The sequence below is a fragment of the Crocodylus siamensis genome, chromosome 1 (genome assembly GCF_052110815.1).
Source record: "Crocodylus siamensis isolate JL-2025a chromosome 1, ASM5211081v1, whole genome shotgun sequence".
NCBI classification, from domain to species: domain Eukaryota; kingdom Metazoa; phylum Chordata; order Crocodylia; family Crocodylidae; genus Crocodylus; species Crocodylus siamensis.
Genome location: NC_143395.1, coordinates 393,880,695 through 393,905,665, shown reverse-complemented (window position 1 = coordinate 393,905,665; position 24,971 = coordinate 393,880,695). Strand labels below are relative to the sequence as shown.

The following is a 24,971-nucleotide window of genomic DNA, read 5'->3' as shown; positions in this document are numbered from 1 at the left end:
CACGGGTGGTCCTCAGTAGGGTCATGAAGAGCCTGCACACACACACAAATGCACACTCATGTGTGTGGCCCAGGAGCAGTGGGCGAGTGGGGTGGGGCTGCCATGCACAAAGGGGGAAATGGCAGCTCCCTCGCCCCCAAGCTGCTGCCACCGCTGCATTCTGCTCCTAGCAGCCCCCACGGCACTGAGTCAGGAGGCCCTGCTGTTGATCATTTTAGGGTCACAGCAAAAAAAGGTTGGGAACCACTGCCTTAGACCAGCACAGCTACAACCAACACCCTGGAATGGCAGTTACCTTTCACTGTAAAGCCTATAGAGAGGTAAATGGTACATTTTAATCATAGCCATGAACTTGGGGGAACCTGCTTCAGATCTTCCTTGGATCCTGCTTACTCCCTGACAATAATATGGCTAGCTCTGTTGGACAGGACATGGAGAAAGATAGGGCCATAACTCTGCTTACTCCCTACCAAATCTTCATAGGAAGAAAACTGTGACTTGGGATGTATTCAGTGCACTCCATTCAGTCCCTGGGATAAAGCTAGCTCTAACACAGCCTCCAAGTTCACATAAAGGAACCTTTATTTCTCCCTTATACAATTGCATCAGGCCTACTCAGTCTCACTGGATTGTGTTGCTGATGTACTGTGGTCCCTGTCTATTGCCTTCGGTATAAGTGATCAGGGTGTACAAGACTGTACAATTACACTCATAAATGAGGGGCACTCCACACTTGACCTGGGGCCAAGGTCCAGCCCTTGATTCCATGTTTTTGAGCCAAGGGGACTCCTGAGCTGGATCTGAAACTTTGGTAGCAGGAGAGCAGTAGTACCACTCCCCAGCTGCTGTATTTCCAGTCCCAGGAGAGATCCATGTATTGGATACCATGTCCTTTTGTGCTGGATCAAGAGTGCAGAGCAGCATGGTGCCTCATCCCAGCACATGGGGCTGGATGGGGGTCACATGGAGCCCCAGAGCCCACCTTCTCCCTTCTGTTCCATTGCAATCCCTAAAGTCAATTGAGAGCAACATCCTGCAAGTATTATCATTGTACTGAGTTCATGTGCTGTTCTCAGCAGTCAATTCTTAGCTCCCTTCTACTTGTTATCTATCAAAGCCTAAGTCTGGTCATCTTCTAGAAGCATTGTAAGGCCTTACATTTGGGCAGACCTTCAGCCTTCAGGGTCACGTTTTGGGGCATTGCCTGGGGAGCTTGTCTATCTCACACACACAGAGATGCACTTACACATACACACACCCCCTTTATAATTTATCTGTTTTTTATTGTAAGCCACCTTGAGCTTCTTTTGGGGAGAATGGCATGTACATCTAATAAATAAACAAATGAGTAAGACAAAATGATTTAAGGGGATGCTACATTTCTATTAATGATTTAAAGAAGTTGAATAAACAAATGATCAAATTATTTTAGCAAGGCCAAATTCAGGACAGCAAATACTCGAGGGAACAGAACCTAACTGCTGACTTACTGGGTAGTTTTAGGACAACTGAAGGACTGGTAAAAAATTTATATATCAAGTCCACTTCTCTCAGATCTATGTATTATTCTCACGTCAGTGGGCATGTCTACACGAGATGCTATGTCACCATAGCAATGAGCTATGGCAATGTAGCTTGTTGCTACATCACCATAGCATTGATGGGCATTAACGATGATGCCGCTACTACAGCACAGTAGCTGGGCAGTTATTTTGTGCTTGCTACATAGTTGGGGACACATGTAGATGTGCCCAGTGAAAGGGAAAGTCAGTTCTGGTGTTACACATAAGCATTTAGATGCCACTGTTAACCAGTGTCTTCCATGGGAACCCAGGTGGCAGAGGGACTATATAAAAGGATTACATTTATTCATAGATTGTTAGGGGCTGGAAAGGAACTTGCAGATCATTGGGTCCAGCTCCCCTGCTCTAGGCAGGAAGACAACTGGGGTTAGGTGACCCCAGTGAGGTGACTGTTCAGTCTCTTGAAAAACACCATGGTAGGTGACTGCACCACCTCTGGAGGGAGTTTATTCCACAGTCTGGTCACCCTGATATGAAGGCGTTTTTCCTGGTATTAAGCCTGAAGCGGCCTTCCAGGAGTTTGTTTTCATTGGTCCTGGTCTTCCCCGGGGGTGCCCTAGTGAACAGTTGGTCACTGAACTCCTGATTCACTCCTCTGATATTGCGGTAAGCCACTATCAAGTCGCCTCTCAACCTTCTTGTCTTTATGCTAAAGAGGCTAAGGTCCCTCAGCCTTTCGTCATATGGTTTGCCTTGCAAGTACATGATCATATGGGTGCCTCTTTTCTGGACCCTCTTAAGTTTTTCCATGTCCTTACTGAAGTGAGGCACCCAGAACTGGACTCAGTACTCTAAGGTCTCACCAGGGCTGAGTACAGCGGGAGTATCACTTCCTTAGTTTTACATGAGATGCATCAGTTGATGCATGCCAGCGGGTTTTTTGCCCTGCTGACTACCACTTTGCACTGACGGTTCATATTCATGCAATGGTCAATCATTACCCCTTTCAGCTGTGGTGCAAGTCAAGATGTCACTACCGAGCCCATATGTATGTTGAGGGTTGTTTACACCCAGATGGTGCACCTTACACTTGGAAGTGTTAAAATTCAGCTGGTTCTGGTCTACCCAACTCTCAAGCCTGTCCAGGTCTGCCTGTATCTGCAATTATGCGGACATTATGAAAAATGTCTGTAAACATAATCTAGGAAAATACTGCTAATTGCTTTTTATTTGTATGATCTGCCAAAATTGAATCCTGACTTACTGCATAATCCTTGAACTTAAGAAAAGTACACATGCCTTAGCACAACAACGTCTAATCACTTTAATACCCCCTTCACAGGTGTGCTTGTGACTTGTTGGGAATGAAGCAATATGGTTGCTTATTGGTTTGGGCAGCTGTGAAAATAAATATTACACCCACTCTTTGTCTTTTCTATTTTCTATTTGAATAGTGTGGACTGAGTTTAAATTAGGCTATCTGAAAATCTGCTAAAAGATTATTTTGGTCAAAAGCAATTCTTTGGATACATTTTTTTTTAGAATATGAAAATTTTCATGGAGATTTTTGGGAGAAATTTCCTATTTTTGTGAAGGAAAAAGAAAAAAAATAAAAATTTGTAGTTTTCAGTTTCTGTTGTTTTTGCCCCTTCATACAATCTATTAAAATGTTCCTTTGCTTTTTGAGCAGCCAACTTGGAAAAAAAGGGCAAAAAGAGGTAAAAACTTTCAAAACTGAAAGCTGAACTGTATTAATGTTTATTTTGACAACCAATGTAGATATACAGTTCTCACTCATAAATAGAATACATTCCTGATGGCACTGGCGCAATGAACATACTTGACTGAAATTTTCTACAAGGTTTTCTTTATTGTACATGGTACCAAAAAGTAGCAAGTAACAAGCACTAACTTGTAAATGCCAATGGAGATATTAGCATAACAGTAATTATCCATGTAGCACCATGAAATAATCTATAGGGGTGGACAGAGGCCATGAGTAGCCTTTTAGGCAACTGGTGTCCTGGAACATGGATAGGTCCAGGAGGGTCCACTGTGTACATAAAGGCAACATTGGAAGCAGCAGGATCCGGGATCCTGGACTTGCCAGTCAAAACAAAGGCTCACTTTGGGACCCTGGGGCAGCCTTTCTTTTTTGTAATCAAAGTATTCCAACAAAGGCATGGCAGGAGAGAAAAGAGGAAGGGTACCCTAGGAGCCAGAGTAGGGCAGGAGCCATGTGGCCAAAGGGTTTTATGGCCGCCCCTTGGGGGTGGAGGGTGTTCAATCCCATCACACTAACCTATTAGCAGAGCTACACATTCAACCCTGACACACTCACAAGACATAACACCCTAACATGCCACAGTTAAAGCAGGGAGACAATGGTGGCTAGTGTCCTGCTGCTATTGGGGTTGTTGAATATACACTTGATATCCAAGGGAGAGGGCCATGTCGCCTGCTATAGAGGAAGGGAAAACTCCCTACAGGCCATACCAATCTGACCACAAGGTCAAATCTCTTCCTGACTCCAAAATGATAGTCAGTCTGATACTGAGTGGAGGGACCAGACCCTCTAGCTAGAAAATTCTGGATTTAAGGTCCAGCAGGAGCACTGGCATATCCCAGTCACAATCCTCAGGGCTTGGCTGCAACCAACTCCCAATGCTTCTGAGGAGCACATGTAGCAGCAGAAGGAGGGGGGGTGGAAAATTCCTTCCTGGCCCCATACGGTAACTAGCAAAGCCCACAAGCATGGGAAATATCCAATAAAGAACACAGGTTAGCTCCTCCTGGTTCATTCCTGACCAATACTTATCCAAACCATTTCTTGAAAACCGCCAATGACAGAGAGTTGACAACCTCCTTAGGCCACTGCCTCACTGCTCTAACAGTGCAGAAGTTTTTTCCTAACATCCAATCTAAACCTACTTTGCTGCAAATTTAAGCCATGGATCCATGTCTTACTCTTTGCGGTAAAAGAGAAAAGGTACTTTCCGTCTTCTTTACTCTTCAGATATTTGAAGGCTGCTATCCTATTTTCTCTTAAGCACCTTTTCCGCAAACTGAACATTCCTATTTACTTTAGCCTCTCCCAGTATGACTTGCCTTTGAAGACCTTTATTAGTTTTGTCACTTGCCTCTGCACCCTTCCTAACTTCTCCATGTCCTCAATGTTCTTGTTGACATAAATAGGATTAAAGTGTTTTCATTTGTATCCCCTTTATCTTATTTATCAGGACAATAATATTGTTTCAATTCTAAAATAACTGAAAATAAAGAATTCACCTGTAATAGTCATCTCCCACAAAGAAGAGTGTCTTCTTTTCATCTTTTAGGTGGACAGCTGCATCAATGTGCTGAACTTTTCTTGAAAACCCAAAGTCTGAGATGGTTCGAGGAGATCCCTGCATTTGAAATCCTTGAGTTACCCAATAATGAGGACCTACAAAACATTACACAGGGACTATCAGCTTCTCTGCAATATTCTTGAGATCCAATTTGTCCATCTTAACTGTAGAAAAAAAAATCACACTTAAATTAACAAAACTGGTGCACAGCACAATTTGGGGAATGTCTCATGTAGGCCACATGACATCAGTACTTTAATGCCTTTATTGTCTGCTCGTTAGTCTTTAAGTGTACCTTAACATGTGGATAGTATCTTATGAGGTCCTAACTGTCTTGGGACTTGGTTACCTGACAGATTGTCTTTCTCTCTGTCATAGTGTCACTACTGTTGTCAGCAGAAGCACTCAGACTGGATCTCACTGTAAAGGAGAAGGGGGAAGCTGGCCAGACGTTTTCTGTGATGTCCTCTTGAGGAAGGACCAGAGGAAGGACACTTGATGTATAAAAGCTTGTTCAGTATCTAGCCCAACTATACAGTTGGGAGAATTAGAGATATCACACTACACTCTTGCCACTTACACAGTTCCTGGAGCATCACAGCTACACCAACACTCCAGTCCTTTCTAAAAGAGGTACTTTAGCTCAACTTTGTTGATGCAAGGATTATGGGTGAAATACAATGGCCTACATTATAGCAGGATGTGAGACTGGGGGTTCCAATTGTCCCTTCTAGCATTTGTAGCTATTAAATAGTCTTGTAATCTGGGGGGCTGGGCTTTAAATCATGAGTTTCTTTGAGTAGATGTGATATCTTTTATTAGACCAACTGAATAGTTGAGAAAAAGTTCCACTTAGTTTGAAAAAAGTTCAACTCAGTTGGGCTAATAACAGATATCCCATCTACTCAAACAGCCTTGCCTGCCTATGTCCTTGGACCAACCCAGCTACAACCAAAAACCCAGTCTCCTTTAGATAACGTTCTTCTACTGAGGAGTAATTCTGGTATTCTGAGCGCTGCTTCTGCCTATCTTCATAGCAAGCTGAAGCAATTCAGATATAACCATTCAAGTCAGAATCAAGAAAACTTTGCTGTATTGCTGTAAATTAGCTAAGAACTAAACGTTAAATACGAAACCTTGTGACACAGAAAAAGTGGGATGTTGCTTACTTTCTCCTTAAAGTTATTAAGTATAACTCACACACATGGGTCTTTCTCTGCTATTAATGGTTCTTTGACATAATAGATTACAGGATAGGTCTATATATTGCAAGACAAAACCAGGCTGAGACATACCACTGCAGTGTTATACTGACCATGCCTGCTCCTCACATACTAGCATTGTAGCACTGCTATTGTGGCACCGAACATGCACCAATACACTCTGTCTCTTAGTTTCCTCCAGCAGCTCTCTTTAGCTGAAGAAACTGTTGTCTTTAGGTCTGACGTAGCTGGTGATCAAAGGAAACACATTCAACTTTCCAGAGGCTGGAAAGTTGGGAGATTTTCCCTCCCTGAACTTTCTTATCCAAATTCATAAGGAAGATTGACCTTTAAAAAAATAAGCCACTCCTCTCTCAGCAACTTCATAAGCAGCATCCACATTTCCCATAAGCTGAGGAAAGGAGCCAGTGATAGTGTTTGGCCAGACGTTTGTTGTCAGCTGAGCCTGCCTCCTCCAGAAGAACCTATTTGTAAAAAAGAAGAAAAAGTTGGAGAAGAAACATTTGAAATATTGCTTCGATTGCAGATAGCCCTGCTTTACCAAGAAGCATGCAGTAGCGTTTTCCAGCCAGCTGTAGTTCTTTTCCACCTTAAAAAAAAATCAGTCCTACTTCTCCATTAGGTAGATATGGGATGTTACATTAATTAAAATTTTGTTTGGGACTGTGTAGTTTTTTGTAATCAAGTCACTCTCTAGCTTCTATTGCCTTAGAAATCTGTTCCTACTGCTGGAACAACTCCATCAGAATTCCCGAAGAGTGGAAACACTATCCAGATCACCTATGAGCATTTTGATCACAGTGGATGCATCTACACATGATATAACATCACTGTAGCAACCGTGGGCAAAAACCTTGATGCTGTTGCTACTTTGCAATAGCAACGTGCTCCCTTGTTATAGCGCAGTGGTTCCCAATCTGTGGTATGTGTACCACCCATAGGCAACGTGTAGGGAGGGCATGGAGGGGAAGGTAGCCCCCTGATATTGGCCCTTGCTGGCCAGGGGGTGGGGAACACCAGCTGGTGCACTTTCAGTTTTGCCACCAGCGCTTCCAGGGTCGGCAATTGGCCACTGGTGCCCCCTCCAGAGTCAGGAGGCACCAGTCACCCATGGTACCACCATTAGTATGCAGACAAACTGTCAGTGGTACACATTAACAGATTTATTATAATTACTTTATATGACAAAAATTTGCTGATGGTACTTAAGGGTGTATCATTTTAAATTAGTGGTGCACAAACTGACAGAGTTTTGGAACCGCTGTTATAGTGCATTGCTATGGCAATACAGGGGCTAAAAATAACTGCAGTATGGGCTGTTACAGTGCAGTAACAATGGCACTAAAGGGGCACATGTAGACATGCCCAGTGTTGTGAAGATTTACTCTGAACTGGGTTGGAGGACACTAGTGTTCTCTCTGTGCTACAGCTTCCATTGTTGGCATTTCTAGGCCAAGACTTTGGAAGGGCCTGCATGGTATCCTTAGACATCACAGAATGCATTCAGTTGGATCTTGGTCCAGCAAAACACACAAGCACATGCTTAATTTTGATGTGATATTAATGGCTTTCCTGGGGCACATACAAGAGGTTTGCTCTCATGTAGTCCTTAGTTTGGCTGATAGAAAAGTACTTTAAAGAGTGTCAGTGAGTGCATCTACATGTAGAATTAATGTGACTGAATATACCCTGGCTCAACTGTGGTGTAGGATAGTACCTGTGTCTGACTATCCTACATCACAGTAAATTAATCTACTGCACACTAATTGTAGTGCATGTGTAGACAGAAATGCTTAACTGTGCATTAAATTAGTCTAATGCACAGTAAAGTGCATGAGTAGATGCGTTGTGTTTATGTCAGTGGTTTCCATAAAGAATCCACTTTGTATGCTCTACAGCCACTTCTCTGTCTTCCTGTATCACAAGGAATATTTCACATGGGGGGGGGAAGTAGATTACTCTAAAGAACAGGAATTAGTCTTTCAAAATGTAATGCATTATTGGGAAATTATATATCTAGCACTCTTTTCAGGAAGAATGTAAATAGGGGATTTTTATTTCTAAGCAATTCTGGACCACTGGTTTTTCAGTCTTTGGATTGATGTGTTATGCTTTCTCAAACAGGCAGCATCTACTGTCAAGAGATTTTCTTGAGTTATTCCCCGCTTCCTTTGTGGCTTTGTGGCTTTCTGTTCGCCAGCTGTGTAGCTGCAAGGTGGTGCAACTGTTGTGTAAGCAGGCAATGTCTACTCAAGTTCTTTCCTAAAATCTTCTAAAGCCTTCTGTAAGTCCTCCAAACAAAAAACAATATCAAAATTAATATACAGGAAAGAGGATGGGTGGGGGAAGCAGAAGGAAGTTTTCTTGTTGATCCTCACTGGAAGTAATCACACTAAGGTTTGTAGTTGGGATTTGAAAAGGAGCTCAAGAAATGTAGGCATCAGATTCCAGAATCTCAGGCCTCAATTCTCCTCAGCTAAAATGCTACCTGTATGTCTGACTTGCGTGAAAAAGTTACACAATCCATGAGTCCTCAGCAGAGCAGACTGTCCCAATTGTAACTACTTGGTTTGGGCTGATCGTAGCCCTCAAATGAACATGGGTGACCCCAGTACCTGTTCTCAGGCACTTCATATTATCTGCAGTGGAAAAAACTGAACTGGTATTAAGAGCCATGGTCATGCTTCCCTTTTCACTAGTACAGCTGGTGCTTATGATTCACCAGTCACAAAGAGTAACTTCTTAAAAGGAAATTATTTTGTGGAATAAAAGGCATTTGCCATTTTTTTCTATGAGAAGTTGAAATGAAAACAATGTTTTTTGAGATAAATACAAAACTAAAAAAATATGGCATATGCTGCACAATACCAGTAAAGGATGCAGTTAATTTCTGATCATTTGGTTTCCATGCCCGCTCACTGGTTAGGAATTTTCTAATCAAACAGGTTGTGAAACCTGAAGTAGAAGAATTTTGCTGAAATGCATTCATTTTTACAAAGTGCCTACGAAACACAGGCAGCAATCTATCAGACCCCTTCCTAGTTTCATGACAGCTCACCCCATGGTCTGCGGAGAAGTCTGGGCTTGAAATACATGACCCTGAGTCAGCTTTGTCAACTGGACAGTTTTATCAACCAGAGGTGAAAATATAGGCCTTCTATAGTCTGTGATACCATGGGAGCTAGCCCTACTTTATGGGTTGTCCTATATGGGACCTTAGTGTTTCCATGCTCTCTGATACAGAGCCAGGAACCTCTAAACCATGTAGTTCTCGGGGCTTCCAAGCTCTCTGCCAAGCATGTGGGACTCTCAGTCCTGATTTCTGAGGCTCGTGGCTTCCAGGACTTCTAGGCTTCCAGCTCTCGCTAGGAAATTAAACACCCTGGGAGCCATGGCTGAGCCAGGGGTTTACAGCATGGAGTTTACATGGCTGGAGCTTGGGTTTACAGCAGTATCCTAACAACAAGTGGCACAAGCCCCAAGTGCAGCCTAAGAAAAGGGTGGGGTGGGGATGCAGAGTGGAGGTAGGGGCTCCTCAGCTTCCTTCCCTGCAGCCCCCACTCCATCTGTAGCTTCTTTGTAGCAGCTCTAGCTCCAGCTCTGGCAGCAGGAAGGGCAGAGAAGAGATGGCAGCATATGGGACAGGGGCTGCTACTGAGGGGGATGCCATCTGTTTTTTTGCCACCAAAGACAGGTGTCTTTTTGGCCACTTGACATGAATATTTGCAGTAAAAAAAAGGAGGTGACATTCCTCAAAGCAGTAAAGAACCTCTGGCCTCTGCTCTTGCACCATACAGGTGGCCAAAGTAAAAGTAAAGTGCTCCTCAGGGAAATTAGAGCTTTTAGTTGCCCATAGTAAATTCGAAGGGAAACAGAGCCAAATACCATCTGCAGCCCAAATTTCCCAAAATATCACTAAGCTCTCAGTGATCAACACAGACTGAAACTTGTCCAGGGAATGTGTGTATTTGCTTCCACCCTTACAAGCTTTTGAAGACTTTTCTGTTATGGAGGTTACTAATGTGGCCATGTAGAACATTTTGCACAATGGGAGATGCCCACTCTTTCCTTACAACTTGCATTTTCCAGTCTGTTACCTCACCATGTTGGATTAAATCCAAGTCTAATAGTAATTTTGCTAATGGCTTTAGTGGCTAGGAACAGAAGGTACATATATACCAGTATAAGTGATTGGAAACCGGTTCAAATCTGCAACGCAACAGAAGTTCAGTGCACATAAATGGCTTTCAAAATGGCCAGTTTAAGATAAACCTGGATGGATGTAGTATCAGACTTAATTGATTTAGGTTACATTAGTTTATTGAACTTCTGTCCCAGATTCCCTCCAAGTTAACTCTCAGCCCCCCAGCATTCCAGGATGTTTTGCACCTCCCCTGCAAACCTCCCAAGAGTGGGTTGGCTAGATTTAGCCCAAGGTGTCTGCCCCAGCCAGCAGGGAGGGCTGCTTTAGCACTCCCTGGCTTCTGGCCGGGGCCACTCCCATTCTATCTGGCCTTTGGGGCTACTAAAAAAATTTAGAAAATTAATATTTATCTGCCCCTGGCTGCCTGTCATGCAGCCCTTGAAGGCTTGCCAAAATTCAGCAAGCAGCCCTCCGCCCAAAATAATTGCCTGCCCCTGGCTTAGACTAACCTACAAAGATTGAATTGATTCAGCCTCAGGCTTTTTGACTGTCTGTATTTAGCCTGTGAGGCCAGGATTTCAGCACGTGATGGTAAAAAAATCTTTCATTTCTATCACAGCCAGAGCACACATCTTCTATTGCTTGTTTAACATATATCAAAGTTGAAAGCAGAGAAACTCAGATTTCAGTAATTCTGAGGTATTCCAGGAGCTAAATTTTGCAGTTATTGTAACACCACTTTTGGTGAGAGTGAGAAGACGGTTAAGGCACTTGCCAAGGAAATAGGAGACCCAGGTTATAGGACTCCCTCACCCACTAGAACATGTTTCTCCCCCTTGCTAACAAGGTCCTTTAATAACCAGGCCATTGCCAAGAGCACCCTCAAGCCCTTCTCTTGAAGAAGGACCACTTAACAGATAGGAGGGACCAGGAGGCTAGCAAGATAGAGGGTGTTTGAGTCAATGAGATGGACACCACCTTGGAAGGAAGAAGGCCCTGGGTTCTGGCACTGGCTTCTACTGTCAATGGGGAAGAAACCATCCAACCACTGAATAACCATTTTAGCCAAGAAACATTAAATGCAAGGTACAGAAAGCCTTGTGGCTTTAAATGGGGGGTGCAAATCAGGGCTTCCTTTCTTCAAGGGCAGTGTCCCCCTCACTGAGCCAACCACTCTCTAGCTTGTTCTCTTCCTGGTCACAGAACTATTCCTTCTTTTCCCTGGGGATTAGCTTCAAGAGGATGGCTTGAGGGTGCACCAGGCAATGGCTAGCCTATGGCCTGGTAATAAAAGCATGTTGCTTGGAAGTAGGAGATGTAGAGTCCAACTCCTTCTGGGTGAGGGAGGCTTAGGACCCAAGTCTTCCACTGCCTGGCTAAATGCCTGAGTCACAGGGTTATTGGGCTAAAAGATGGTAGAATCCTCCTCCTTCTTCTTCTCCTCCGTTTTACCTGTAGAAGGGATACATCCTTGGGGAATCCTATTCCATAACAGGTGGAAATAGAATGCAAACAATGAGCAAGTGCCAGAACTTGCAGTTTTGAAATTGGATTTAGTAAAATAGGATTTAGTCCTCAGCCCTTCCAGCTCCAGTGTGAATCAAAGCTTGGGTGGGAGTTAGGCATTTTTGAGGGTACTCAGTAGCCCATGTCTAGGTTCCTAGGGAGAAAAAGCATATTCTAATATACTGTTACCATAGGATGACACAGGGAATGTAACCTTGCCTGTCTCTGAAGAACAGAAGTTCTTTCCCCAGCATTGTGACAGCATCAAATGATGAGGTAGCATCACAGTGATCTGGGTTTGATGGACCTGATGGGTTTGTAGGAGGGTTCTGTGGTGCCTTGGGCCCTTCTGCCCCAGATTTCCGAGGACCTGACATAACAACAACAACAAGAGTTTTTACTGTGATGGTGCAAATTTCTGTATATGCTCAGTGCTTCTGGTCATTGGATGTATTTATGTATTTTGTTTGTTCGCTTATGTTTGAGATACTTTTCTTCCACTGTCTGCTGGAGCCACCATGCACAACTCTAACGTCTACAGCACTACTCCATGCAGTTATACTGAGGAGGTGAAATAATTTCTGTGCCGGTATCTGCTGGTGCAGTTCCATTTGCTTTCATAGCATGGCAGCCACTTAGAGTAGTAACGAATGTGGCAAACCTCATCATTATTGTCTAGCCACAATATACTTTGTTTGCCTGTAAAATATTTCATCTTATTCTCAGAACAAATAATCAATGTGATCTGCTTTATAATAGGAACAATGCAGTATTCTATCTTGAGGTGATTATTCAGAGATTGTTCAATACTTGCCTCAGTGCTTTTTGACATAGTGTTTTCTATACATGGCATGAACTTGCAGAACACACTAACCTAGCTTCCTTTCCTTATTTAAATCTTATGTACTCCTCTCTTGTTTATGACCCTCACTTGTGCAGTATTGGAATAGCAACTCTTTGGAGCAGTGGCATTGTCTGCATAAGTTTCTGGGAATCACCCAGATTATTTATGTATATGCTTGAAAACTACAATGACAAATACAAAGTTATATGAATTGCTAAGGGATTTGAATGAGTCTCTAATATGGGCAGCTACATGCACTAAGATGCTTAATAACATAAATATATATAAGACAATTTCTAAGCCACAGAAATGAGGGCTTGGCAAGACACCCAATTAGAAAGTGGGAAGCCTGCCTGTGCTCACAATTTGGGGGTCATAGAAAATTAACTGCATCAAATATGGTGCTACTCATCTGCCCCATCAGGTTTTATTGCTCCGGAGAAAAACGAAGCCTTGTAGCAATCTCCTGGTGTACTACATAGGAAATCCATCCCAACTGATATAATTGGAGAAGAAAATTCTTCTACCACATTTACATGGTAAGCTTTTCATCAACAAGATGATAGAAACATGATTTATTGACCATCCTAAGCATAAAATATATGATTTATCAAATTTCAATATGCACCAGTTGTAGGTTATTGTGTATTCAGTGATTTTTTGCTAGTTCAGGAAAATATAATACATACCATACAATTTCTGAATCCCTTTTACATCATCCTTTGGCAGGCGGAATCCAAATGGAGACTGGTATTTGTAGGTGGGATACATCAAAGCAGATGGATCAGTAGAATGTCCAAGCCCCAACGCATGACCAAATTCATGAGCAGCAACAGTGAATAAATTAAATCCTAAATAATACAAAGCAAATATTTCCAGTGCAAACAGATGGTTTTTCACATCCAAAGTAAGTAATGCAGGTCAGACTCATGGGCTAAACACACATGGTAAAATTTTCCAAAGTGCTGAAATGACTTAGGAGTGTGACATAGGCGCCGAAGTATCAGTAACAAGATATACTGAGTTTTGAACTTACCAAGGAGAGATACCAGCAACTGGGACGAAGGTACTCACCATTTGATCTTGTGACAAACAAGAAAACTGGCAGACTGGAAATTGTCTACAGTACACAGCCTGCCAGAGGTTCATGGCAGGAAAGCTGAGCTGGTGTGGGTTGTTGTGTTAACTAGACTTGTGAATCATCAAGAAAGGTTGTTGTTATTGGGCACCTTCCTTGAAGAAATGGAGGCTTTAAGCCTAGGTTTACAGTGGATGAAGAGCTGTTGAAGATCAGTAGCAATAGGCTGGTAATTTGTCTAGATAACTGAGGGAAATTAGCATAGGAGAAGTAAGGAGAAAGTGCCTACAAGAAAAGAGATGAGGGAAGCTGTAGCATGTCAGGGTTTCCCCTGGTGGCTCTGAAACTGTGCCCTACTCTGCCCCTGGGGTCCCTTCTCTTCTTGCCCCTCCCACACCTTGATAGAATAATAATAATAATAGTAAAAGGGAGGCTGCTGACAGACCTCCACATGGGCCCCAGTCTAGATGAAACCCACTTCTGGGGTTTCCTGGCACCCTACTGGCCTCTACTGGTCTCAGGCCCCTCTCTGGGCCTCTGGTTGACCATGACCTGCAGGGCACCTAAAGCTGTAGGGGCAATTGTCTGGCTCCAGTCCTTCCCTATACCATACCCCAAGCCTCATGGGTGTTACAATAACATTGTTCTCTTGCTGGGGCTTCAGCCGCCTCGGCGTTCACCCCTTTACTCTCAGTTACGCCTTCTAGCTCGGGCCCACTATACTGGACCTAGGTTTGAGGCACCAGCTCTGGTCCCCTAGCTCCTGTCTGCCATGCCCCTGGTTCCTGTATGGTTGTGTCCCTCTCAGGTGCCCTGACCCTTCTCTGGCTCTGTGGCTTCACTCTCTGCCCAGTTCAGGCTCAACAGTTGCTTGTGCTTTGATCTTGCTCCTGGCTCAATATTTAAGAATATTGCTCAGGCATGCAATTGGAGTTGCAGCTAGCAAGGGCTGTGAAGGGTAACAAGAAGGGTTTCTACAAGTATGTTAGCAACAAAAGGAAGGTCAGGGAAAGTGTGGGCCCCTTACTCAATGGAGGAGGCAACTTAGTGACAAATGATGAGGAAAATAACTCAATGCCTTTTTTTACCTTGGTCTTCAGAGGCAAGGTCAGCTCCCAGACTACTGCACAAAGCACAGTTTGGGGAGAAGGTGAGCATCCCTCAGTGGTGAAAGAACAGGTTAGGGACTATTTAGAAAAGCTGGACATATACAGTCCATGAAGCCAGGTGCAATACATCCAGTGGTGCTGAAGGAGTTGGCTGATGTGATTGCAGATCCAGTCTTTGAAAACTTGTGGTGATTGAGGGAGGTACTGGAGGACCCAGGAAACTACAGACCAGTCCCTGGAAAAATCATGGAGCAGGTCATCAAAGAGTCCATTTCTAAGCACTTGGAAGGGAAGAAGGTGATTAAGAACAGTCAGCATGGATTCCAAAAGGGCAAGTCATACATGACCAACCTCATTGCTTTCTGTGATGAGCTAATTTTCTCAGTAGATGCAGGGAAAGCAGGGGATATAATATACCTTGACTTCAGCAAGTCTTTTGATATGGTCTCCCACAATATTCTTGCAAGCAAGCTGAGGAAGTATGGGTTGGATGAATGGACTGTACGATGGATAGAACGTGGGCAGTAATCAATGGCTCAATGCCTAGCTGGCAGCTGGTATCTTTATTTTCATTAACAATCTGAAAGATGGGATGGACTGCACCCTCAACAAGTTTGCGGATGATAGTGGAGCAAGTTTGTGAAGTGTAGTAGATATGCTGGAGGGTAGGGCTAGAATTCAGAGTGACCTAGACAAATTGGAGGATTAGGCCAAAAGAAATCTCATGAGATTCAACAAGGACAAGTGCAAAGTCCTGCACTTAGGAAAGAACAATCCCATGCACCAGTACAGCCTGGGGACTGACTGGGTAAGCAGCAGCTCTGCCGAAGAGGACCTGGGGGTCACAGTGGACAATAAGCTGACTATGAGTCAGCACTGTGCCTTTGTTGCTAAGAAGGCTAAGAGCATATGAGGCTGCATTAGTAGGACTATTGTCAGCAGACCCAGTGAAGTAATTATTGTGCTCTATACAGCACTGATGAGGCCACATCTGGAGTCCTGTGCCCAGTTTTGGGTACCCCACTATAGAAAGGATGTGGATACGTTGGAGAGAGTCCAGTGGAGAGCAACAAAAATGGTTTGGGGGCTGGGGCACATGACTTCTGAGGAGAGGCTGAGGGAACTGGGCTTATTTAGTCTGGAGAACGGAAGACTGAGAAGGGATTTGTTAGCAGCCTTTAACTACCCGCAGGGTGGTTTCAAAGAGGATGGAGGTAGACTGTTTTCAGTGGTGGTAGGTGAGAGAACAAGAACCAATAGTTTCAAGCTGCAGCAAGGGAGGTTTAGGTTGGATATTAGGAAAAAAAATTCTCAGTAGGAGGGTAATAAAGCGCTGGAACAGGTTACCCAGAGAGGTGGTGGAATCTCCATCCTTGGAAACTTTTAAGCCCTTGTTTGACAAAACCTTGGCTGGGATGATGGTAGTTGGGGATGGTTCTGCTTTGAATAGGGAATTGGACTGGATGACCTCCTGGGGTCCCTTACAACCATGATTTTCATAGATTTCATAGATTTCATAGACATCAGGGCTGGAAGGGACCTCAGAACATCATCGAGTCCAGCCCCCCGCCCAAAGGGCAGGAAGTCAGCTGGGGTCATAGGATCCCAGCAAGATAAGCATCCAATTTACTCTTGAAGGTGTTCAATGTAGGTGCTTGAACCACCTCCGATGGCAGGCTGTTCCAGACCTTGGGGGCTTGGACAGTAAAGAAATTCTTCCTTATGTCCAGCCTGAAATGGTCTTGCAGGAGTTTATGACTGTTCAACCTCATCATCCCTTGGGGCGCTCTGGTGAACAAACGTTTCCCCAGATCCTGGTGGTCACCCCGATAAACTTATAGGTGGCCATCAGATCACCCCTGAGCCTGCGGTTTTCCAGGCTAAAGAGCCCCATGGCTCTCAGCCTGTCATCATAAGGTCTGTTTTCCTGACCTCTGATCATGTGCATGGCTCTTCTCTGGACTCTTTCAAGCTTCTCCACATCCTTTTTGAATTGTGGAGCCCAAAACTGGATGCAGTACTCCAGCTGCGGCCTCACCAAGGCTGAGTACAAGGGGAGAATGACGTCCCGGGATTTGCTCGAGAAGCATCTATGGATGCAAGCCAGCGTTTTGGTCGCTTTATTAGCCACAGCATCGCACTGCAGGCTCATGTTCATTTTGTGGTTAATGATGACCCCTAAGTCTCTTTCTTCCATTGTGCTAGCCAGTGTAGCACTGCCAAGCCTATAAGGATGCTGCAGGTTTTTCTTCCCAAGGTGGAGAACCTTGCATTTTTCGGTGTTAAACATCGAAACCATCAGGTTCTCATTTTCAATGATTCTATGATTCCATCATCCTCACAGACACCAATGGGACCTCTCTATACCCCCACTCCTTACAGTCCCAACCCAGACTGCTAGTATAACATTAATACAAACACTGAGCCCCTGGATATAACATAACCATAAAGGAGAAGCAGCCCTCTGCTTCTTTAAGATGGAAAACCTGTGCTCATCCCTTGTGCTGGCATATCTTCCACCCTGAGCCTTGCTGTTCCTACAGGCACCAAAGCAGTCAGTCTAGTGTCCCTGGATATCTCTTCTGAGCATCAGCTCTTAACTGCATGGCTTGCAGGGCTAGACTACCCTGCCAGCCCAAGCCCCAGGCTTATATCCTGCCAGGGCCATGCCCCTTTTCTGGTCAGCAGACTACTCCAGGGCTGTCTGCAGATGCTTGCAGGTGCTCAGCCGTGCTTGGCCTGCATTGCTCCCTTGCTGGCCTACTTCTCCCTTAGAAGAACAGAGAGGCCCAAGGTCTGTGTTACAGAAGCCATCAGGGGCTGATGAAAATCAGACTTCAACTGCTTCATGCAGGGTCTCAGGGCCAGAACACAGAGGGGTGGGTGAGTCTGATTTCACCTTTTGGATGTCAGGTGCCGGGTTTAGATTCAGGGTGGTTAAAGGGTATTATCCTGGAAAAGGGATATTGTTAAAGACAGATGGAGAAGCAAAATGGCACTGACAAGCATGCAGGTAAAGAACAGTGATTGATTAGTGACAGAGAAGAGGAAAATGAAGTAAGCTTATTGGCTGTGAGAGGGCAGCAGAAGGTGTGGGTTAAACATGCACATTCCCAGGGGTCCTTTTGGAAATTTTACCCATATCTGCAAGTTGCTGAGCAGTCTGGCTATGATCCACCAAAGCTCTTTAAGTACCTGATGATTAACAAACACTAAACAAGTGATAACTATTGACTTTAGTGACTATCTTGTTGTAACTCTATATACACGTGGCTAAATGACAGCCTCCTGGGTAAAGATACAGCAGCAAACATACACACAGTTCATATTAACCATTGTCAAAAACTGTGATGGACTAAATTGCGTTCTCATTTCCACATTTGTTTGTCAGAAATAAGATCCTAGAGAAGCCGAGTTACTTCAGATTTGGAAGAATGAAATTTGACTCTTTCAACTTTTAAATTTGTTTGTACGTACTTGCTTTGATTTATACCAAGTTAATACAGTCTCTTGGTTTTTAACCCCAAATGAATATTTGTGGTGGATTTTCAACCCTGTCTATTAGAGTGTTGAGAAATTATATTGCTATCTACAGGTTCAGAGTCTAACTTAAAATTCAACAAAAATAACTTAATTTTTCCTTTTGTCCTTTTATATCTTAAAATATTCTGATATTCTTTAATTTGTTGTTGGGTCATACTTGTTTCTTAGCTCTGCCAGTGAAAAGATGATTTGTTTATCTATGATGAAGAAGGATTTTTCCATACTTCATGTCTGCAACATTTACTGTATGTTGATTTCTATATATGTATATGTATGTATACTACATCTTTTCAACTACTATTCATACTATTTCAACATTCACTACACATTACCATTTGTTCCCATTGTCCACTTCTCTGCATTGTCAAAATGAGTGTCCCCGCCTAATCCTTCACCAGGTGCAAAAGCATGTGCCAGAGTCCCACGTGGGCCATCAAATGGGTAGGAGTCACCATGATCTAGCAAACAGTAAAAGAGCATAGTAGGAAAATCACAGTGATTTCATAAATTAATAATTTACTAATGAGGAAGCAAAGCTCTTCCATTCTTCTGAAAACAAAAATGCAACCCCATTCATATGATGCCAATCAGAGGCAGTAATGACAAAGTTCTTTTTCACAAGCATGGGTTTAAATAAGGGCTAGAGAACAACCTCAGGAAAGGGAGTATTTATCTGCTTTCAGTAAGAGGATGAACAACACATTTAGAGAGGCCCCAGGTATCCATTCTACTGCATGTGTTATGTTCACATAGTACACTGTGAGATAGAGATAAAATGGCATCACAGAGCAACTAATTTAGGTTCTAGTTCTACCATGGAAAAAGTATACATTTCAAGCAAATAACTAATGATTTTCGAAGTTTTACCCATGTTATCTTAGGGGGCAAAAGTGCTTGATCTTCAACAAGAACAATGGGACATCTTTGATGTTCACCATAATGGTGGCGGGTTGAATAGTTACCTCCAGTTTCAAATGATATCATAATATCTGCTTCTCCCGTGTTTGCTCTCACAAAGTTCAAAGGGGCTGCATTACTCCATGCTTTTAACCCCATCTCTACTGCCTTATCCACCTCTGCATGACTCAAACTGGAAGTGTATTTGGATACTCTATAAGAATAATAAATACATTAGTGCAGCTCCTTGGCTCTGGACAATCCTCCTGAAAGAGACAGTCAAGAATATTTAGCATTATTTTGGAAGGGTGGAAAATCCTAACATGAGTTCATACATTTGTCTTTAGTACAATATGTTTTGAATTTATTATCAATATACTATGTTGTGAGTTTAATTAACTGAGAGTAATATTAGCCTCCTGGTGTGCCTCAGGGCATTTGATTGTTGATGTGGCCACATGGTCTAATGACCTAGACCAGTGGTCTCCAAAGTGGGGTGCACGCACCCCAGAAGGTGCATAAGATAAAATATTAGAACTTCTATTTATATTTATTTTTAATCTAAAAAAAATAAGAAAGAAATTAGGCTTTACTAATATTTAATATATGGATTGACAATGGCGCCCTCACTCGGTCCATATGTCAGACGGTCACGTGTCATGTATAGTACGTGAGTAATACATGGATATAATTTATAAATAAATAAATATACATATATTGGGGGTGCGTGCTCAAAATTTTTTACTGATAGGGGTGCACAATCAAAAAAGTTTGGAGACCACTGACCTAGATGACCATATGGCAATAGAATCTTGACCAACAAATGGTAATAGAATGTCACCCTTTAGTGTCCAAATTAAAATGTTTTATGGTTGATTTCTTCACCCAAGTTTCTAGTATTAATTTTTGACATACAGAATAGTAAATAAAATGTTTTACTTCTTGCTTGGAGTCCCCCCCCCAAATTAAGTACACGTTTTGCACAAAGGTGAAGCAAAATCGTCCTGGACACAGTCTTTACAGAAGAGTCATGTTTTGTGCATGGTGCAGGTTGAGGAGAAAGGGATAAAATGAATTTTGAGAATGGAATAAAATCAATTTTGAACTGGGTAGGAATTTGCTAAGTTTTTACTTTAGCCTGATGTTTCACTGCCCCCTTTGGGATGACAGTGCATCCTTCATATCCAACCTGGCAGTCATATGTATCAGTAGGGAAATTGTCTAGAAGAATCATTTATTAGGCCAAATTCCCTCCCCCCCAAGCTGAAAACAAAGCCAAGTAAAATGTTTTCAAGCAAACAGAGAGAAGGGAAAATCATGTATGTGGGGAAAACGTGGGGACTTTCTAATTTTTTGCTATGTTCTTACTGAATTCTACAAGTCAAATTTCACTTAAAAATAAAAAAAATGCTGGTACAAGTTTCTTGTCATTAACATAAGTCTAACATAAGTATTATTTTAAAAATAGTATGAGGAGAATAAGTGTCTTTGAATTTTCCTCTTTTTCTGTTTTGAAAGACAGACCCTTCACTGTGTAAGTCTACAGCTACTTCTCTGTGGGTGCATCTATACCAGAGGCTTACTGCACAGTAGCTTAATAACACTGCACAGTAGCATGCTGATCAAAACCCATGCTAACACGCCACTGCACAGTGTTATTAAGCTACTTCACAGTAAGTATCACAAAATAACTGTGTGCTGGCACTACTGTGCAGTAAATGTAGTTACGGCACATCTAGTTATGACTTCATTAGGCAAGTACCAAACAAAATGCGTAGCAACTACTGCACATTAATGAACGTGTAGACATGCCCTGTTTGCCCATCCTTAGTGTGCATCAATACCAGACAAAATATAACCCCAGCCACTGCAAACTCATGACTTCTCCTTGCAAATCTTCTCAGTGAGCTATGAGCAGTGGTGAGCAACTGAGACAATTTTAATATGAACCTTCTTGCCACAGGTAATTTATTTTTTCTTTGATAAACTTCAAAGCAATTATATGCAAAATTCTGTTCTGCAGTAAGCCTGAATAGATGGACAAAAAGTTGTGAAACATGCAGGAGAAAGTTGCATAACATTAACTCCGCTGTTTTGTTTATTGTTTATACTGCTGTTTTAATGATCCTGCCCATATATCAATATAACATAAGATCTTAATGTTCAGGCTCAGTACTGCAGCATCCTAGATTCATTTCCCTTTGTGAATGAAGGCTGTGAGAGATATTCAGCTTGTTGAATTTTTAAACATATATGTGTGTGTGTGTGTGTGAATAGGTATATATATGAATAGATAGGGAGCCAGATTTGATCAAATTATATTTATTTCAAATGATATACACCAATATTTTTATTTCACATTTTCTGTTATTATTAGTACTGTATAGCACCGTATTCTGTTTCTTATATGTATAGAGTGCCTTGGAATCATGAATCAGGATCAAAGCCCACCAGGCACTGGACAAATGTAAAAGTCTGTTCATTGATGGGTGGACCGTAATGGTGGGACCTGTCATAAAAGAAAGCCAACTAAGGGTCACCTTCTTTAAAGAATCCAGTTGATATTCTCTGCAATCCTTAAATCTAATTCATCTTGTTTACTGCTTGTGGGAGACGTAATTGAGTTCACTTTGGCACTAGTAGGACTGTTGTAGTATGTGGCTGCTGGCACCTACTGGTAATATCTTGTAATAGCAGCCAGGACTCTGGGGTTGTCTAAAACTTGGTCATGGATAGGTTATGTCAGAACTGTCATAGAAATCCATGGCTGCATCTACACGAGATGCTGACTACGCAGTTGTTACTGCTCAGTAGCCAGAGTTGTTGCACTGAGAAACGGCTTTTTTGTGATGCTGACTGTGCAGTAGCTTGGGACTAGTGCGGAGTAGCATTGCATCACGCTTCCTGCCACATGATGCTACTGCGCAGTAGTCATGAGCTACTATGCAGTCAGTGTCTTGTGCAGACTCGACCAGTGTGTAATAAAATTGTCTTATTTTGTGGACTGAGGCTGTAAATTTAAATTCTTTTTGATTTTATAAAGCAAAAACAAGTGAAAACAAGGTTAAGAATCCTGCAATGGGTTTGCATGGTGCATATTTATTATACATTAATCCTGTGATTTCTTTGATACCCTGTGCATTCATAGAAAAAATCCTATAGAGTTCATTACAAATGTTGTTTGCAGAATACATGAGACAAAAAATGCAAAGTACAAGGAGTAACATTTCAGAATACCTTTAAAAAAAACACCAAAACAAAAGTCCAACCAAAAAGACTCAAACACAAATTACCTGTAGGTCAATGTATTTTTTTTCCATTTGGGTTCACCTGGAAACAGGCGGTAGTTTGCCATATCAGGGACACCACAGCGTGGCCTCTTCATTACACTTATAGTGTTATAGTCTAAGTTCCCGGTAGCCTGAAGACCAAAGAACGCTTGCATTTCTCTAATTTTCCTTGTTATGGAACTGCCACCTGTTGCCATCTCCCCAACCTGGTGTCTTCCTTTCTGCGTATAATACTTGTCAAGATATTCCTAAGAGTGAGAAGAGTGAGTCAAGTACAGCTCTGTGTAACACTCGTTCTACGTCTATTGATGATATTATCATACCATAACAATTAAGTCTGATAATTGCAATGCTGATTTGTAAATGAAATGCATATTTTAGACAGGACTAATACTGGGATGGCAGGAATACATGGCAGCCACACTGTAAAAGTATCAGCACAAGGAGCCTTGAAATCAAGCCATAGATTAAAAGTAGCTGTACATTTATCAGTAAGCTCATCTTGTCAGATCAGATTCCTTAATATAGAGACTTTTCTTGGATATATATCTTAATATGCCCATTTCATTATTTCTTTCAGATCATTTAGGGAGTAGGAATTAGAGCTGTGTGAAATTTCGCCGGTTGTTTTGTTTTGACAAGGTTTTGACTCATTTTGAGCTTGAAACGGCAAAATTGAAATGAAAGGCTTGAAACAGCCTCAAACCAAAACAAGGACAGTTGAAATGTTTTGAAAGTTTTGAAATGTTTCAAATTTTGAAGCTGGGCTTGCTTGCAGCTAAAGAGAAACCAAGGAGAGGGAGGGGGAAGACAGGGGAAGGACTGCTGTGATGCTGACATCTCTAGCTGGCCAGTGACTATGATTCTTCCCTGAGGTCCCTTCCAATCCCAGTGCTCTGGGGGAGAGACGGAAAAACAGCACAAAAAGCATTGCTTGAACTGAGCTTTCTCTGTGCCTTCACACTTACAAGTGATACAAGTTTTGCTCTGAACAGTTTGAGGTGCATATTCCCAGAAACCCCTGCACCTATCTCCTTGAAAGTTGTCAGGGTTCATGGCCTCAGCAGGGGCTACCATCCCCGCAGTTTTCACCCCACTGTGCCTTAACACACACGACACGAGTTTTGCTTTCAAGACTTTGAGGTGAAGTTTCCAAGAACCCCCTGCACCAAATCAGGCAAGAAATGACAAAGTTATAGGCAGTTTCATGCTTCCCCTTTATAGCCTATGGGCGAAATGTCAAAACAGTATTGAGACAGTGAAACAGTTTTGACAAAATGAAACGGAACAGTGCTTTTGAAACAAAAGGAAACTTGAAATGATACACTGTCCCATCGAAAAGACAAAACAGAAGTCGAAACTAAACGGTGCTGTTTTGCACAGCTCTAGTAGGAATGATCTGTTTTGGGACAGCCATAGAAGTGACTGGCTCCATCTCCCTTTCAGGATGCATTTCAGAATCACAGGTTGCTTTGAGCAGTGCAATATGTTAGTTCTGTTTCTGAAAAATTGAAACTTTCCATTTGATTTTTTTCCCCCCAACTTCCACTGGGAAAATCTAAGCAAAATATTTTGTTTTGGGTTGAACTGACACATTCTGGTTTGCCTTAATATTTGTTTCATTTTGGTTTGTTCAGCATTAGTCTCTGTTTGCCTTGGTGACTGTGGTGGCTCCTGGGAGTTGTAAGTGGATGCCTCATGCCCTGATTTCCTTCACAGATTGGACTTTTTGGATGGATGCATCTTCCATGAGTCACTGATATTTGATTTCATAGATTTCATAGACAAGGGCTGGAAGGGACCTTGGAAGATCATTGAGTCCAGCCCCCCACCTGAAGGATAGGAAGTCATCTGGGGTCAAAGGATCCCAGCAAGTTAAGCATCCAATTTACTCTTGAAGGTATTCAGTGTAGGTGCTACAGTACATAATGGAAGTCTCACGGCCAGAAGGGAATTGTGTGCCATGTACTTCAGTGATGGACCCTAGCCGAAAAAGAATATGGGAATATAAAACATTCAAATTACTTTCTTCAGGAAAGGCTCCCAGGATCTTGACTGCAGAGCTCCTTTGGGGCTGGATCCGGACTGGAGAGCTGTACCGGGACAGATCTGGACACAATGGTGTCAGGGAGCCACAGCAAATTAATGTAGCTGTTGCTCTTTCCCATTGTCAACAGGCATCCCTGACAGGGTTTTGTATCCCAGATTTTAGCAGTAAACCCTGCACCTGCTTGCCCTGCCCTCTAATTTCCAGTTCTTCTAGGAGTGCCATTTAACACTCCTGATTTCCATGTAACTAAACAAATTATTCTGTTCAATAAAAAATATTGATTTTGGAGGGGGATCAATTCTGCATGAAATCAATCTTGAAATACTGGAAGTTTTGAGAGACAGGAATTGTGGTTTTCACCAGCCCTATTTCATCAACGCTGTCTTGTTACAAAGCAATACAATCAGTAAAACT

The 24,971-nt window shown here is 42.5% G+C and overlaps 1 protein-coding gene across 1 annotated transcript in view; it reads right to left on the bottom strand.

The window, feature by feature from the left end:
* MMP20 (matrix metallopeptidase 20) overlaps nucleotides 1-24,971 on the bottom strand; it is a 38,276-nt gene that overhangs the window by 7,192 nt on the left and 6,113 nt on the right. The window contains exons 3-9 of the mRNA XM_090030157.1: nucleotides 22,511-22,755; nucleotides 19,283-19,431; nucleotides 18,653-18,778; nucleotides 13,280-13,441; nucleotides 11,966-12,116; nucleotides 6,424-6,560; nucleotides 4,812-4,968 (exon numbers count right to left, since the gene is read on the bottom strand). Of these exons, the coding sequence (XP_089886283.1) occupies nucleotides 4,812-4,968; nucleotides 6,424-6,560; nucleotides 11,966-12,116; nucleotides 13,280-13,441; nucleotides 18,653-18,778; nucleotides 19,283-19,431; nucleotides 22,511-22,755 (1,127 nt within the window). The remainder of the gene's footprint in view (nucleotides 1-4,811; nucleotides 4,969-6,423; nucleotides 6,561-11,965; nucleotides 12,117-13,279; nucleotides 13,442-18,652; nucleotides 18,779-19,282; nucleotides 19,432-22,510; nucleotides 22,756-24,971) is intronic.